The 17,395-nt window shown below is 41.0% G+C and overlaps 1 protein-coding gene across 1 annotated transcript; it reads left to right on the top strand.

Moving 5' to 3' along the window:
- Positions 1-8,898: 8,898 nt before the first annotated feature.
- On the top strand, positions 8,899-16,482 carry TNIP2 (TNFAIP3 interacting protein 2). Its single transcript, XM_005518056.3, has 6 exons — positions 8,899-9,420; positions 11,571-11,876; positions 13,572-13,655; positions 14,182-14,463; positions 14,828-14,947; positions 15,437-16,482. Exons 1-6 carry the CDS (start codon positions 8,971-8,973, stop codon positions 15,716-15,718), a joined length of 1,524 nt encoding a protein of 507 aa, XP_005518113.3. The 5' UTR covers positions 8,899-8,970; the 3' UTR covers positions 15,719-16,482.
- Positions 16,483-17,395: the final 913 nt, after the last annotated feature.

Here is a 17,395-nt window from a genome sequence, read left to right as displayed (position 1 = left end):
GCTGCTGCAGGAATAAATACACAGTGATCAGCCTGGGGATAACAGCACTTTGAATGTCATGTGCTCTGTCAGAGCTACAGAAAGCCTGACATGACAGGTATCACAGCTCCCTAGTGGCAAAGCCATCCTGTAGCTGTTATGGAGATATGCTGGGAAATTTTCAAGGCGCTGCTCTGGCAGAGGCTTGTTCCATTTGGCTTATACTGCTCTGCAGGAGAGGTACATCTGAGAGTTTTGCTGAGGTCACATTATTAATAAAAATGAGAAAAGGAGAGGCTGGAAAATGTCTTTCACATGTAATCTTCTAGTACAGATTGACATTAATTCATTAAATCCAGGTAAACCTGGGAAAAAGAAAAATTTTGTTTTCTGACTATTCTAAATAATTTTCTTTATTAGCAGGAGTCATGAACAAATTCTGAAATTATTATGATCAGACATTACATCTTGAAAACTGGCTATTATTTTCCAAAGTATTTTCAATGTTTTTAGCTCAAGGATTCTGTGCTTCTTCAGCTCAGCTCATAATATTTTGATATTACATGCAACTTTGAGCAAAACTCTTGGTATCTCATTGCTTCAGGTCTCCTCATTCCAAAACAGATTTTTTTTTTAAAAAAAAAAAAAAAAAAGCCTTTGCCTGATTTCGTTCTATTAAATGAAAATTGCAAGAGCTGTGTAAATGCCATAAAATATCAGTGTCTTCCCCCACCTCTCTTTGGGGTAACACTTGCCATACCGCTGTGGTTGGGATGGAGCTAATTTTAGTAACAGCAGCCTGAACAATGCTGTGTTTCAGATCTGAGACCAAAGCTGATAACAGAGGAGTGCTTTAGCTCTTGCTGAACAGTGCTTGCACAGCCTCAAGGCCTCCCCTGCTTCTCTCTCTGCCCCCTAGGAGAAGGCTGAGGTGGGCAGGAGGGAGAGGCCATGGCCAGGAGAGCCCCACAGTGACCCGAGAGATTTTCCGTGTTATTGAACGCTGTGCTCAGCAGTAAACCTGGGGGTGGTGGTGGTGTGTCAAAAGAAGCCATTACTCAGAGGTCGTCTGGCCATTGGCTGCTGGTGGGAGATGGTGAGTGATGCCTTCTCATCAGTTGTTTGGTTTCTTTTTCTTTTCTCTTTTACTAAACCCTCCTTACCCCAGCACACAAGTTTTTCTTGCATTTTCCCCTCTGATTCTCTCCCAACCCTGCTGGGGGAGTCTTACCTGCCACCAGGGATCCACCCATCACACTCCTCTAGTACCTGTGGAAAGGAATAATGCCCAAAGCACAGCTTTCTTCTCAACAGCTAATCAATCATTTGGTTACTCTCACTATCACCCAAGTGAACTTCTTCACTCCACTTCCTTTCAGTTTACAAGAAACCCATAATTTTGCCTACAGGAAAGAACCATGAACCAAGATTCGGACTCATTATCTGGCAAATTCATAGCTTTTCTTTCATTCTGAGACACTTCCTGCATAGCTCACAGGAAATAAGAGATGGGGGCAACTATGTTTCATCTTTTTTAAAGCTGTTGGGTCAGCGAATGGACACACCATCATATCAGTAATCTGATTTTAAAAAAATACTACAAGGAGTTGTTTTATCTCTAAGTCCCAGTAGTGATGGTGCAAATGTGATATACAGATATAATAGAAGCAAAGTTTGTAGGGAAAGACAGATCAACTAATCTGAGGAAGTAGAGATGATCTCAAATGGTCTTTGTTCTTTTTCCAGATACAGCAGATTATCCAACAAAAACACTCATCCTCCAAATATTCTCTTGCAAAAACATCTCTAAATTTTCTAAAATGAGTAAATTCAAGTAAATACAAGATTATGGCAATATTATAATCTGCTTTCAGAGAAAAAGGACTATTTCCAAAGTTGGTTACATGAAAATTGTGACTTTGGTGGAAATCCTTGAAGTTCAAACCCACTGTTTCTGCCCTTTTAAAGGTGCCTATGTGTCTGCGTACACTGAAACTGGAAGTCACAATTATACTAAATCTGACTTACTAGCCCCCAAATGAGACAGTATGTAGAGTATTACAGTGTAGAGAACATTTCTTATTTTGTTTATGCAAGGCCTAACACAATTAATTTTCTCACAGCCGGCTTCCAAGCATTTCAGTCATAAACAGGTGTGTCAATTAAATGGGCCATTCTGTTAAACCAGCCTGAAGTCAAATCTTTGAGGTTTTCTCTAAAAACTAAGGCTAAGCACAGACCGATATGATCTTCATTCCACAGACCAAATGCTTAATATTCTGTACCCTTTTTGCCTTTAAGCCATCTACAGCAATGTCCCTATTGTCAGTACTGGAAGGTTCAAATGGCAAAGCAAATTAAGCTGTTACAAAATTTACTCAAGTCAAGCAGCAAACTCAAGGGAAGAGACAGCAGAAATCAGTGTCAATCAATTCTTCAACTCACTCCATTAGATGGTGGCCTCTCTATTTTTTCAGCTAAATGTATTAGTAGCTCTCATCAGAAACTTTAATGAAAACCATACATCTAGAATCCCCTATAGTATTTCCTCTACAGCAAGAAAATAAAGACTTTGCCAAACAGTCACCTACCCTAAAATGTATATTAACCCAGCAATAATCATAACATATTGCATAAATTTAATATAATTAATTAGAATTTAATTGGAATTTAATTTAGAGCTGGAAAGATTTATTCCTGTAGACACAGGCATATTTCACTGTAACACAAGTGTAAGTTCCTGTGCCACCAGCTAGTTCAGACACATTCAGCCATGAAAACAGCTACAGTGGTTTTTTTTTTTCCTAGGAATTATCACTTTCAAGAAATACATTATTTTTTCTTATGGTTTCCTGATTTAATCTTGTACAATCCATACCTACTTGCATGTCCACATTAGACTAATTTATTGTGCTACAGCTGAGAAGGTACTGACATGCAGGCTCCTCAGAAATAGTATTTTTCCATGTTCCATTAATTCTGTTTGAGAACAGAAAGTGTCAAAATGCTTATCTGCTTCAAGCACAACCTATGACTAAGAATATGCTTACTCTGGCTTACAACAAAAACACACTTGAACAAGAGCTGAAATTTTCAATAGCTGGTATCTACATGGCATTAGTTCTTCACTTCAGTCTGCAAAACACTACATTAATGACTTGAATTTAAAGCTCTGCTAAAATCTGCTTTTCCCTTTCCTGACAGGATGATTGACAGATTTTCTGCTTTACAGATGAAGCTCCAGAGGAACGTAGCTGTGTTGTTTCTTGCCTCTGAACTGGACACTAATCAAAATTTTAGGAAATGTTGCTATTTCTGTGGAAGAAGAGTGAATGGTGGTGTAAGGACACTTCCACTTTCTTGTTCTAATTACTTAATTCTTCCCAACACTTCTTCTATATCACAGTTCTGAAACTATTTCACCACCTACTACCAAGGACTTTCTAAGAAGCATCCAATGTTTCTTTTTCCTAATTTAGAATTCTAGTAAAATTTAATTACTACTCAACAGTGACTTCTTTTTTGGTTCCTGATAATCTTAGGAAATCACCTTTCCCCATCATCCCTTAAAACAAATGTTTAAAGTAAGATATTTAAATCAGAAATTTATCTAACCAAACTCTAGAGGTCTGTCTGCTAAAAAGAAAAAGCTAAAGATCAAAAATGTTTGAACTGGTTTTGCTCTAGTTAGAATGAGTGGTTTTGATTGGAAACAGCATGGACACCACTTCAGGAAGTTTCATTACACAACATTAACATACCAAACAAATCTGTAAACAACTAGGCTTTTACTTGCAAATCTTTCCAGTCTTCCAAGTGAATACTAAGTACTTATTCAGACTTAATAATTTTATTTTTCCCCCTCAGTTTAGCTTTAAAATTGGCTGGCCTTTGAGGAAAAGTGAATATCAGAAACCAGAAAACTCACATTATTCTATATTAACCAAAGCAGAAAATCCATTTAATATATGTAAAACCCACAAAAAGTCTGTAATATGGATCATATATTAAGAATTAGGAAAGTGTTTCCTGCAACACACACAAAAAATTGTCTGCAGTATTTCAAATCATCAGATTTAGGAAAAGGTGTCCTATGACAACTAAAAGCCAACATATCCTGCACTGCTCAGCAGGAATAAACAGATGTGGGCAAACCCCAAAGTTTCATCCAGAACAAGCTCAGAGAAGTAACTTGCTTCTAAGTAGAGGTGATGTAAGGCTGTGAGTAAGGAAACAGCCTCCACTTGTTGATCACTTATATTCACCAGAGAGCTTTTTACATTCTTGTAAATAGAATCACAGCTCAAAAATCATGATAGGGTTTTCTGAAGAACCAAGAAAACTGCTTAAACTTCTCAGATCCAGAGGCAGCAGCAGCAGAACTGCTATAGATTCCAGTCTGCAAGGTCAGGCTGAGCCAGCCGGTACTATTGTGCCACGGGCAGACAAAAGAAAAACTGCAAAAGTGAGGCTATCCAGGGGAAACTAAAGCAGGGCCTGAAATGGCTGAACATTTGGGGGGATACAAACAGTAAGCACAGGGGGGTGAACTGCAGCAAAGACTCAAAACACTGCATAACAAAGCATAAGAAAAAGCTGTTGCCTTGATATGGACACAAACACATCAAGGGCCTTTTGAGAGACCCGTCCAAGTGTGTATCCAGCTTATCTACCAACACCCATTAGGATGAGCCTGAACCACCTTAGTCCATATAAATGTGAAAGAAATGCTCTTAGGGGAAACTGCTGGGACTGCTATGCATCCGACCAATGTCATGGCTTTGTATGGCTCAATCTGGTTATTTCACCCTTACTGTCATTAAGAACATGGGCCCTGGGACTCTGCCCTCTGCATCAAAACACTTTTGTTACATCCTCTGAAGTGCAAACAAGGAAAAAAAATAAAAGAAAAATGCATGGAAAATCTTACATTAGAAATAAATAGACCCCGTTCTATTTCCCCTAGCTAAACTAAATATTTTCATGTGTGTAAACAGAAAACAAGACTGAAAAAGGAATGTTGTGTTCCAAGTCGGAGCCTCAGTGCAGAGATGGCCACATATGTACGTCATAGCAATGAGTTCACCCAGTTTCGGGAATCCTGGCAGCCCTCGGGCCAAGCTCTCAGTGAGTTTGTCATTCCAGCAGCAAAACATGTCCAACATTATATCACCAGAACATCCATTACAGTGATGTATATAAAGGATGTTTAGTCCTGCCCATGGAAGAAGTGTAAACATGCCTGCAGCTCATAATTATTGTTAATCTATGAGTCACAAAAGCATCAATACTTCAGTTGTTCAGCATGAAAATCAGACTTTTGGATGCACATAGAGGTCTCAGGCAGCATCTTATGTAGCAAGGGAGTATGTCAGATTATTTTACAGGTTATTTTTCTCCCTTTGCACTGCACAACCTACAGCAAAGGAAATGTGAACTTACTGCTTTTTTTCTTCAGCCTACAACAGCCAAATGATCACCTACTAATTTCTAATTAGTTCTGTTTAGGTAAATCAGCTCAAGGCAATTCTAACACTTTATAAGTGTCATTATGCCACAACTTACCCTCCAGAACAATCAGTGGTGACTTAAGACCATGGGGTAAACCACAGCTTGATTGGCTGAATGACATCTGGAGTTCACAAGTGAAAAATAAAATTTCTTACAAATTGAGCAGAGGTCACTATTATAAATAATAGAACCCCCCCAATATGTTGTATAATCTTGTCCACAGAGAATTACTCTTTTAAATACAAAGACTCATAAGATTTTCACTATGTTACAGAAATAGAACTACTACATTTACAGGAATCATTCTTATTCCCTCAACAAATCACTTATGCTTAAAAATTAAATTTTAAATATATGTACATATATGAACCCTTCATTAATCTAAACATACTGTTCATCTTTCTTTCATCCTGCTTTGCTAGGAGCAGCTTCACTTCCTTTTTGTTTCTAAGCAGTATCTAATCCCTTTTGGTCATGCACTCTATGATGTATCTCACACATTATAGCAAGTTGTGATATGCACAGAATTACTTATTCAAAACAACTTTGTTAAGAGTTCTTTTAAAAAAATCTGAGGTTAAATTTTTCCCACATGGGTTTAATATCCTGTTACACCCTATACTGAAAAAGAGTTAAAGTGAACTTCACCTTTTATTTCATGTTGAAACCAGTATGGTATGGAAAATAAAGTTTTTTTGCTTTATATTAAGTCATGCAGAGCATCCCTGTTTTTCATACAGAACTTAATAAGCCCTGATGATTGTCCAACCCCAAAAAGGACAAGTGTGACACAGCACAAACCAGCTGCTTTATCAACAAACAGCGCACGAGAGGCAATCCAGGAAAAGCCAGGTACTACGAAACACGGCTTAAGATGTGATTCATTCCTTGGCACCAGTTTCTTTGACTGAATTCCCAGGAATTCCTCTGTGTTTCAGAACTGACAAAAACAAACAGTCAGCTAAGGGCATTCCCAAGAACATGTGGGATCAGTTTCTTACTCAGCACTTACGCAGGTCAAATTTCCCTTAAGTCAGTGGTGTTTTCCTGGGGGAATGCTGCCTCCATCCAAGGCACTATTCATACCGAGTTTTCAGTAATGCTTGATTTTAATATACCAATACAATGCCACAAATGTAACCGTATTATAAAGGATTCTATTTGGCAGCTAACTAAATTCCCTGATGCTTGGTCTGAGGTTAGCACTGCCCCATCTGCAAACACAGGATCACTGACTTTCCTTGTAGTTTGCTAATTAATTGGCAGGAAACCAAACATTTCTCCAGTACCAAGACATCATCATATGTTTCTACAAAATATTTTGACAGACAGCAAAAGCAATCTTGTGCCAAACTCTTCAGTTAGCTCTGACCATAACACAATAATGAAAATGTAACATGAAGCCTATGTGTTTTTTTCACTTTTCTTTCTAATGTATATGAAAACTGTAAAGTATAGGTATTTTAAAGCAGGAACTTTACTTTCATCACAGCAAAATCAGCATCTTAAGGGTGTAGAATATAACTCTACAAGTAAAAAATAAAAAATTATATTCCCTCAACTTTCACACAGATTTTTCATTGTCCTAAATCATTTGATATTTACAGTGTTAGATGAAACAGCAAATATGCCAGGGACCTGTACCATAAACAAGTGCTTTACCCTTTTCTGTCACACAGGGTCTTTTGTGCAAAAAAATTCTATAAAATTCAGTTACATTTTTAGAAACAGCTAAGCTAAGAGACTGTTTTGAATTTATTACTACTAATAGTTTGGATAATTATTAGAATAATTAAGTGGACAAAGTAATAACTTTCTACCTCAAAAAACTTAATTGAATCACAGGATAATTCAGGTTAGGAGGAACCTCAGGAGGTCTTTAGCCCTCACCCTGTACTTCCAATGTTTGATTACCCTTACAGAAAAATATTTTTTCCTGTACTTGATTGCAACTTATGTTGTTTGAATTTGCATCCATTATCCTAATGAAAGGCTGAAATATTCTATCATGTGTCAGGAGCCTCTACCATGAGGCTCCTGATCCATCACCAGGGCAACTGACAGTCGCAGCTTTGAAATTCACCGTATTTTCCTTTCATCATGTTCCCACTCCTGTAAATACTTCCACACAAATTATTCATTGCTGTGTCTTTTTACCCTGAGACCTACTAAAACAGGAGGCTGCTCTCTATCACATTGTCTAAAGTCTTCTCTTTTTGCTGCCTCCACCCATAGCATGTGGTGATTTTCACTTGCTGTGTTTTAGGCACTTGGGCCAGAAACATCTCCCGTGATTGTGCTGAGTCTTGCACACTAAGGCTGTGTGCACACTTGGAGCTCTGTGCTGTACACATTATGATGCACATGCATACACGTACACACAGTACATACTATCGCAAATAATAACCAAATGTAACCTGGAACTTATTTTTGTACTAGTTTAAGGCTCTTTCCTCCCATTTGGTTCCATCAGAATGGTAACATGGACCTAAGTAAGTCGATCCAAAATAAGCTTTCTCTCAGTCCAGCTTACCGTACCCTATGAGAAATACTACACCAGTGCTACTCCCTGACTCCTGATTAACACGTTCTGTCTCTACACTGCCTATAAAAAGGTTCTCCACCATAGGGCAGCCGGTGGGCAGCAGTTTATTCAGTGTCAAGCAGCTGATTTTGCTCTCATCAACTCATCCTGAGAGCAGAAACACCGGCCGGAGATACGGTTTTTGACGACCGAAGATTTTGGTCTCTTCGAGGTCTTTGCTAAGGAAGGTCGTCTTCGACACCTGCACAGGTACGCGGCTTGTGAGGAGGGACGCGCTGGGTCCGGAGCCATCCCCTCGCCACGGGCGCAGACGCACCACCAGAAAATTCCTGCGCGTTTTTTCTGCTGCTGCTGCCCCTGGGGTCGGGGCCGGGGCCGGGGCCGCTGGGGCGGGCGAAGCGGAGAGCCCGGGGGTCGCCGCCGGCTGGGAAAGTCCCGCTCCGAGCCGGGAATTCCCGCAGCGGCGCCGGGAGGACGCGGCGCTCCGGGGCTTTCGCAACGCGGGGCCGGCGCCGCCCGCCAGCCCCCGAGGGACCCTCGCTCCGCCGGGACCCGTCCTCCCCATCGGCGCCCCTCCTGGAGCTGTCTGCCCGCATTCCCCTCGCTCAGCCGGGACTTCCCCCGTGCCCTCGGAGCCTTCCTCGCCCCCAGGTTTCTCCCCCCCGTCCCCGGTTCTCCCGCTTGCCCCTGCCGGGGTTCCCCGGGCAGCGTTGCCCGCGGGGCCACATCCCGCGCTGGCCGCGCGGGAAAGAGCGCTCTGCACTGCCGGGGTTCTCCCCCAGGGCGGAGCGCGGCCCCGCCCGGCCCCGCCGCAGAAAAAAGCAGCGGCACAGGCGGGTCCTGCGAGCACTTAAAGGAAGCGGCTGCCGCCTCCTCCGGCGGGGAAGGCGGAAGAGCGAAGCCGCTGCCTCGGTTCTGTTGCACTCTGGGGTTTTATGCACCTGCCTGGGCTCCTGTTCACCCTGGAGAAGGAACAGAAGGGAGCTACCCCGGCCATGTGCTCAGTAAGCGAGGCCGGCAGCACAGACCCCTTGGTGACCCGCTTCAGGCAGGTAGAGGAGACTCTGGAGAAGCTGCACCGGGAAAATAGGAGCTTGAAGAATAAAGTGCCTCGGTACAACGCGCTCTGCACCTTGTACCACGAGTCCGCGCAGCAGCTGAAGCACCTCCAGCTGCAGCTGGCGGCCAAGGAGGCGACGATCCGGGAGCTGCGGGGCAGCCTGGCCCGGCAGCGGCAGCTCCCGGCGCAGGGCGCGGATGCGGCGCCGGGCGCGGAGCCGGCCCGCTCGCTGGTGGAGAGCCTGCTGGAGCAGCTGGGGCAGGCCCGCGAGCAGCTGAGGGACAGCGAGCGGCTCTCGGCGCGGAGAGTGGAGACGCTGAGCCAGGTAAAGCCGCGGGCGCGCAGGGAGCGGAGCAGCATCGCCGCGGCTTTCCGCGCCGCTCCCTCGGGAGTGAGGGGCCGGGGGTGCCGTGCTGGGGGCCGGGGGCTGCTGCGGCCCTTCCGCCCTCGGAGCGCTGGGCGGGTGCTGGGAACAGCTGGGGGCGCGCAGGAACCGGCGCTGAGAGCGGGGCGGCCCCGGAGCGCAGAGAGGGTTTGAGCCCCTTGGAGCGATGCCCGTCCGGCCCCGGCTGCCCAAAGCAACTCCCCCGTTTATGTCCAGAGGTGGCGTCCCTTGCGTTCACCTCAAAAAGGCAAACCAATGAATCCTGAGCCAAAAGCTTAGCACGGCGCTGTAGATTCTTCGTGCGACTATTTTCATAAGGAGAAAGAAAAACAGTAAAATAGTCCTTGAATTTATTAGGTGCAACAATTTTGTTCTCAAAGATAATCAGCTGATGCCACGAATTTTTCTGTTAAAGTGTGTTGTTTAAAGTGCTCTTAAAAATGAATTTTTGTATTGACAGTGAGGTAGCACGTTCATATTTGAAGAAGTTACTGACAAGTCTGGATTGTGTGGAGGTAGATTAGGGAAATCGGTATCTTTCTTGACAGAGATAAACCTGAAAACTGCATCCCTCCCCATCCAAAACAAGTGCTGTTTTGGTTACTGTCATTAAGACTTTCCCAGGTTTAGTCTGAAATACTCAAAGATTCTTAAAGCATTTATTTCTAGATGAAGCTGCATGAAGTAATTTTCAAACTGAGCAGCACTACTTAAAACTGAAACAAGTGTTTTTGTCATAAGTAATCTCTTGACCTAATGCTTATACAAAACATTTTCCATATATGACACTCACATAAACTACATTTTAAAAAGTTCATGTTTGGAAATTTGTTATAAGAGATGATCTCACTGACACTCTGCAGACAGATGACAAACCTGTGGTATCTGAATATATTTGAAAGGTTGATGCTGGATATCTTTAAAGGGGAAGTTTAGCATTCAGTATGATGCTAAAGAATTTAAGTGTCTGTAACAAGTGCTGTTTATCTATGTCAGATGTTAATACTTACTTCTTGAAAGAATAAAATTCTATGCCCAGTCAGAATGCTGAAATAATTGGCACTAAATAATAACCAATTATAAAAGACATGTTTGTGAAGCCAGAGGCCAGTGTGCTGGCAAAGAGTGATCCCAGTGATTTACAGCTCTATTAGCACTCCTGAGAACTGGAATGATAGAGCTGAGGTTGTAGCTGTCTCATGGTCTGCATTGGCATCCAGAGATCCTCAGTTCTGGAGGAGCAGTGCTACAGAGGTTTCTGGTACCAGCATCTGCTACTTCTTGAGGGTGTGTAAAAAACAGCTTGTTTGTTTACAAAGTCAGGCCTTTCAGGTGCATGGAATCATATGTGGTTTGCACCAGTCACCAAGCAAACCCCTTCCTTCCCAAAACACCTGTGGAGATGTTAATGCAGTGTGGATGATCCCACAGAGCTTCTAATAGGAGGAGAAGCAGAAACAAGGTACACAGGTGATTCCTAGGGTTGTGCCAGACCCCCTCTCCATGTACCTGGGAGTCAGCTGTGGCCAAACTAATGCCACATGGATTTTATTTTCTGCTTGCTTGTCCTTACCTTACCATTCCTATGCTTTCCTAGGTGGGAAAGTTGCTCTGTGTGCTACCTCTGCTTTGTTCTTTTGACAGTGGCAGGCATTGAATACACTTCACTAGATTTGATGACTACAGTTCCTTTTTTTCTTTTGAGGACAATCTCTATTATCTGGTAGTTTAGTGTGCGGGACTTTTAAGTATTTTTCAGTCTGCACAGTTATTCATCCTAAATTACTTTGTTTCTTGTTTTTGTTGCTGCTGTATAGTCATAAAATCTTCCTGAATTTTTGCTGCTTGTTCCTCCATGCTACTGGTTAGAAAGTGCTTGCATGGCTGCCTGAGCAGTTCTTGATTGATCCAATAGTTCCAAGGTCTTGTGATCATAAAGAAATGAAATGGATTTAGTCTACTTTTTAAGTACTTTGCAATGAGTACAGGAACAATAAGGAATTACGGCAATATTGAAGTCAGTCTGAGATTTATTTTGACCTTTGAGTTTGTTTTGCTTTTAAATAACTTCCCCTCCCCCCTCTGTTTAGGAAGTGCAGAAGTTGAATCAGCAGCTAGAGGAGAAAAATGGAGAGATACAGCAGATGATAAATCAGCCTCCATATGAAAAAGAGAGAGAAATCTTAAGACTGCAGAAGACTTTGGCAGAGAGGGAGAAGGCTCAGGCCACCAGTGATGTTTTGTGCCGTTCACTCACTGATGAAACTCACCAACTTCAACGTAAATTAGCATCCACAGCAGAAATGTGTCAACATCTGGCAAAATGTCTAGAAGAGAAGCAAAGAAAAGAGAAGGAGAATTCAGATGACCAGACACCTACAGAAAGATCTAATCAGGTATTCTGACAGCTACTGCGTGTGTCTTTAAAGTCTTATTAGCTTCTGAGATGTTAATTACAATATGATAGCTGTAACTGGGGAATGGTGAGAAGCCCTTTGAATAATTTCATGCAGGGTGTTAAGACTGCCATGGCAATGATAAGTGCTTCTGTATATCTGAAATTTAGGATGGAAGCAGTTGCCTACCACTTCAACTTTGGCCATCTCATCATCAGAGGCTTTTTTGGAGAGAAGTACTTGAGAGGTTTCATCCAGCCTCAGCAATTCCATGATCACAGTTCTTCCCTCAATACACGGAAGACAGCACCTTATACCATCTCTGCTTCTGTGCAGCACTAGATGGTGCTGTGATTTTGAAGCTGATCTCTCCTGATTACTTGTTTAAGTATCAAAATCGTTAAACAAAGTAGAGATACTTCAAAGTAGTATTTATATTAAGAACTCTAATACGTGATCTTCTCAGATCAGGATTTGGCTTTGCACACATAGAACAGACCTACAGAAAGTTGATTTGGGAATATGAGTCAAGGTGTCTTACCTTTGTTTGTTTTTTTTGCTCTGGGATTCCCCCTGGCCTCTGAGTGCAGGGTAGTGCTTCTCTTCAGGAGGGATGCTTAAAAAAAAAAGCTTCATATAGGGCAGTGTCAGAAATGCTACTGCAGGGCACAAGGAAACACCTGAATTTTGGTGTACTTTGCTAATGTCTGCTGAGGCTTTAGCTAAAGTTCTCAGCATGGGGTAAAGGTAGATCATTGTTCTGTTGTTCCAGAAGTCCTTATGGCTGAGAGTCATTAGGTAATTCATTAAAACACCATAAAGAAATAACATTAGCTGTGCTGTCTCTAGTAACAGATCAGAACCTTGAGTAGGGTGCTACAGATAGTTCTCATGAAAGAGAATGCTTCTGACTTATGCTCTTACTGCTACACCATGGTAATGCTGTTTTTCACATGACCACTCATCTGTGCTGTTGTGATGAGCTCTGTACATACTCACGTCTGCTTTGTCAAACATCCCAGAAGTGTTTCCAAAGAAAACTTACATTAAAGTTACTTGTAAGAAATAGGGGTTGAGTAGATAGAAGAAAAAAGGACGTTTTAAGGACTTGAAACACTTGGCATTATCATATTTAACATGTAATTGATAGACAGGAAACTCGATTGACTTTGATATATGCAATAAGAAGCTAACCTTGTACAGTGGGGACTTCCCTGTTGAAGAGGAGAAATTTCAGATGCCATTACTAGCTGATTCTAGGGAATTTTGCACAAAAGTGTTCTATATTACTCATGTACACCGGGGTTTTTTAAGCAGATGTCACAACTGTAAAAAAGAGGTATCATTTTAGTCAATTATTTAGCAAGCAGGGTTTTTTCCTCCTCAGTAATTTCTTCCTAGTACTGGCCAAAATTGATAGTAATAACAAAGCAAGATGAAGGCATATCTGTGCCTTTGTCATGCATTCTCCCACTCCAGACAAGTAGTGTAAACTCTATTGTGTAAACTCAAACTCTGTTGTCATGAGGTCTATTTATTTAATAGTACCAAGGTTGTAAAACCCTAGATTGTGATGTGATGTGTCATTACACATCACTTTAAAACAAAAAATATTACTTCCAGTTAACAGCACAGCCAAACAGCATTTGAGATTTTTATGTTAAAATACCACCTAATTTTATCTGAAAATTACAGCTTTCAGACAATGAAACTTCACTTCAAGCTCTTATCTGCAACCTACAAGAGGAAAACAGGATGTTAAAACAAAAAGTAGCTCATGTGAGTGCTTTCATTTTGTTACAGATGATTATTTGTTAAGTATTTTGTGTTAAAGTAAATTTGGAATAGATGAGGTCTGGTTAATCTAATTACATGGCGGTTTTAAAGCAGGACAGTTTTTAGTCCTTTCAACATGGCACACAGTTTTTGTTCCCTTAGATAAGAACAACTTATTATGTAATTTTTAGCATACTGCGTTTTTATCGTTAAAAATACAATGCAGAAGAAAATTTTCATGTTCCTTCCATAGATCAGTATTCCACCCCAGAAGAGCAGCACTAGGCCTGGGGTGAACACCAACCCCTCCCTTCCCACATTATTTAATACTGTCCCTTTGGTCTGGGAGATGGGAAGGCTGCCCATGAAGGGTCTGCACAATGTACAGTGAGTTACCCACTTTCAGGGGCCGAGCCAGCATGTTACATTATCCCCTGGAGAATTTTGGTCCTGCATATATAGGCAGCCTATGAAAGCTTGGATGTTTGTGTCTTCCTGTTCTTCATGGCTCTCCTGGATAAACTTTCAGGTGGAAGATTTAAATGCGAAGTGGCAGAAGTACGATGCCAGTAGGGATGAGTACGTGAAGCGACTCCACTTGCAGCTGAAGGAGATGAAGTCACAACTGGAGCAGCACCACAGTGGAACTCCAGCACAAAGGAATTCTGACCTGATGCACAAGGAGATATTCCGGTTAAACAAGCTACTGGAAGAAAAAATGAATGAGTGCATAAAAACCAAGAGAGAACTAGAAGACATGAAGAAGGCTAGCGAAGGAGATAACGAGCGCATACAAATGCTGGAGCAACAGGTCATTAAATTTCTTTTTCCTAGATATGGGAATTCCTAGTTTCTTCCCAGACCACTGAAGTGCAAGGGGAAACAATGGATTTATTTTTTGGACATTTGCCTGTCTTTGCACATTTGGCTTTACAGATACTTAACAACACAGATTTAAAGGAAACTTGCTACTTAAAGAACCCCATGCAGTTCTGCTGGCTTTAATACAGAATATGACAGATCTGTAAAATAAATATAAACACCTTTGAATTATGATAGAGAAGATTATACTGAGATTCTGAGAATAAGTAACAAAGGAATCATAGCCTCAGCTTTTCAATCTAACCTGCCAATGCTCTGATTTATAAAATATTGACAAAATAATTCTATTTCAGGTCCTGGTTTATAAAGATGATTTCACATCTGAGAGATCAGACAGAGAACGAGCACAGAGTAAAATACAAGAACTTCAGGCAGAAGTTGCATGTCTGCAACACCAGCTAGCAAGAAGACAGGTAAGAAAGCAGCATGCTCCTTTTTTAAATTTAAGCATATCAGCAGGATTTGGGACTAAAATATACTTTTAAATATATTTTTAAAATATTTTAGTATTTTTAAAACACTTTCAGTTCAGTGCAGCTATCAACAACTTAGATTGTTTCATAGTCAGTTCTGGTGCAGATGCTTCCCAGTTCAGATGTAATACCCCTTTCCAGTCCCTTTCTCTTCTCCTTTTGGATCAGCATAGGAAGGGTGAATTCTTAGAAGGCAGAGGACAGCCATGACTCTTTGCATCTTTAAAGTAGCACACTGGCTGTATTCTGTGTTTTCTACAAACCTTCTTTAAAACAATGTTAATAACAATGCAAAAACTGATTGACGATTTATTTACAAGTCCTAGATAAATATTTGAGTGGTGTTTCAGATAAAGATGATAAAATATCACCCACTGAAGAATATATTTTTATTGCATCTTTTTCAAGAGCTCTTCTTTCTCTTTCTAGGACCCAAGAGACACAAGTAGTCATTTCAGAGTTCATGCTGGTAACCAAAATCATTTGTACGCTCAGACAAATGTTGAACATCTACGAGGCAACAGCCCAGGCCAGACAGGCACAAGAAGAACAAACTCACAGTCTGAACAAGCTTCTCCTCCTAGGGACAACACAAACTTGGGATCTGAAGGCAGGGCACAGGGTGAACTCAGATGCCCTCATTGCATGAGGCTTTTCAGTGATGAACTCAGTGATGAATTCCTCAAGCATGTTGCTGAATGTTGTCAGTGACCACGGGATGTGAGGGGTGTAAGTCGATCACTACTTTTATAGACATAAAACTTGCTCTATATATATCTCCTACAGTCCTAAAACAGAGTTAATTCAAATGGAGAGCTCTGGGGAATTAGGAGGATGAACAATATCTACCTCTTGCTTGATTTTGCCTTCTCTTGGACTGTGTGAAAGGCTTCAAGAGAAAGCAGAGTGTTTTTCTGAAGAATTATTTTTGACAGCTACAAGGAAGGCAAGTGTAACACAGGTTCTACTACAAACTAAACTGAAACCTATGGTGGTAGTTTAGCTTCAGAGTGCAGCTTGACTTTATTTGGGTCTAATTTTCTACCGCAGTCTGATGGCTTGTGAAAAAAATTACTGAACTTGAAATTTTCCTCCTCTTCCAAAAAATGTAGGCTGAAGAACAGGAAGGAATAGTTTGGCAGAAGATAGGAAAAATCTTATTGTGCTTTATCTGGATTAAAAGCAAAAATATTTTGTTGACTCATGAGGCTGAACTTTCAGACATCTCATCTGAAAATCCTTCTATTTAACAGAAATCAGAAGAAAACATAAATGGGCTGGTTATTGACTAAAACTAGCCTGCCTTTTTTGCACAGGAAGAAGGTACAGGGATATTTATATTTTCTGTGCCATAAGTATCTATCTTAAAGATTTGTAAATGTATATTTGTGTAATTATTGATTGTATTCCTATTTGACATAAGGATTATTTTTATAATAAAAGTGATTGTGCATTTGCTTTACTATGTTAGTAAAGGTGTCAAAAATCTCTTGCTCTAAGTATTTAAATGTGAAATAGTAATTATACTAAGGGCTAATTAAATGTCATGGTTTCAGATATGAGTTATTTCATTACTTTAGTGATAACCAGATTCTCAGACTATTTTCAAATATGTTGAAAAAAAAAAATCACTCATCTCTGAGCAGGAGCTTGACATTTCAGAGGCACAGGAACACGTTTAACCCCCTACCATGTCACACACATCTGACTATGTCAATACTAACTTAAATTTCTTCTTATCCTGTCTGCATTGGAGAGAGCTTCAAGAAATAGCAGGGGACTGTTTTGAAAAGGAGTTAGGCTATTAAAGTATACAAATCTGAGTGCCACAGGTTTTTGCAGCCCTGGCTCCAGGTGTTTCTCACTGTGTCAGAGCAAGAGCTAAGGATGGGATAGAAACTAAAGGCCTAGTGCCCTCATGACACTTCATAATTAAAGAAAATTTACTTTCTGTAACAACACTCCTGTCTTCTGCTTTGCTTCATTCCCTGTTCTATGCTTCAAGAGGAATGTGGATATTTTTCTGGATAGTTCCTGTTGTAGCTCCAAAGGAAGATGGTGGTTTATGCCACTGTTGTCTTAGGTGGGATATTTCCAAAAGCAATGCCTGGGCTATTGCATGCAGCAATGGTTACTATTAATCTAATGTAATTAGATTAATAATCATGTATTAATGTAGATTAATCTATTATTAATCTACAATGACTGCAGCCCTGTGATTCACTACTAGCTGCTTCTTCCCAACACAACATGCACAAACATACAGAAAGTTTTATTTTTTTCTTTTTTTTAGTGGCCATTTTTTACATTGCCTTTTAAGGTCTTAGAGATCAGATTCAGCCCAGAGAATATGAGAAATGTGATTAAACTTCCTGTGGCATAGGCTAA

The sequence above is a fragment of the Pseudopodoces humilis genome, chromosome 6 (genome assembly GCF_049639895.1).
Source record: "Pseudopodoces humilis isolate 2021_Gansu_Grassland_sample_001 chromosome 6, ASM4963989v1, whole genome shotgun sequence".
Taxonomy (NCBI): domain Eukaryota; kingdom Metazoa; phylum Chordata; class Aves; order Passeriformes; family Paridae; genus Pseudopodoces; species Pseudopodoces humilis.
Note: the sequence above shows the minus strand (reverse complement) of the source record. Positions and strands in the feature narration are given on the sequence as shown.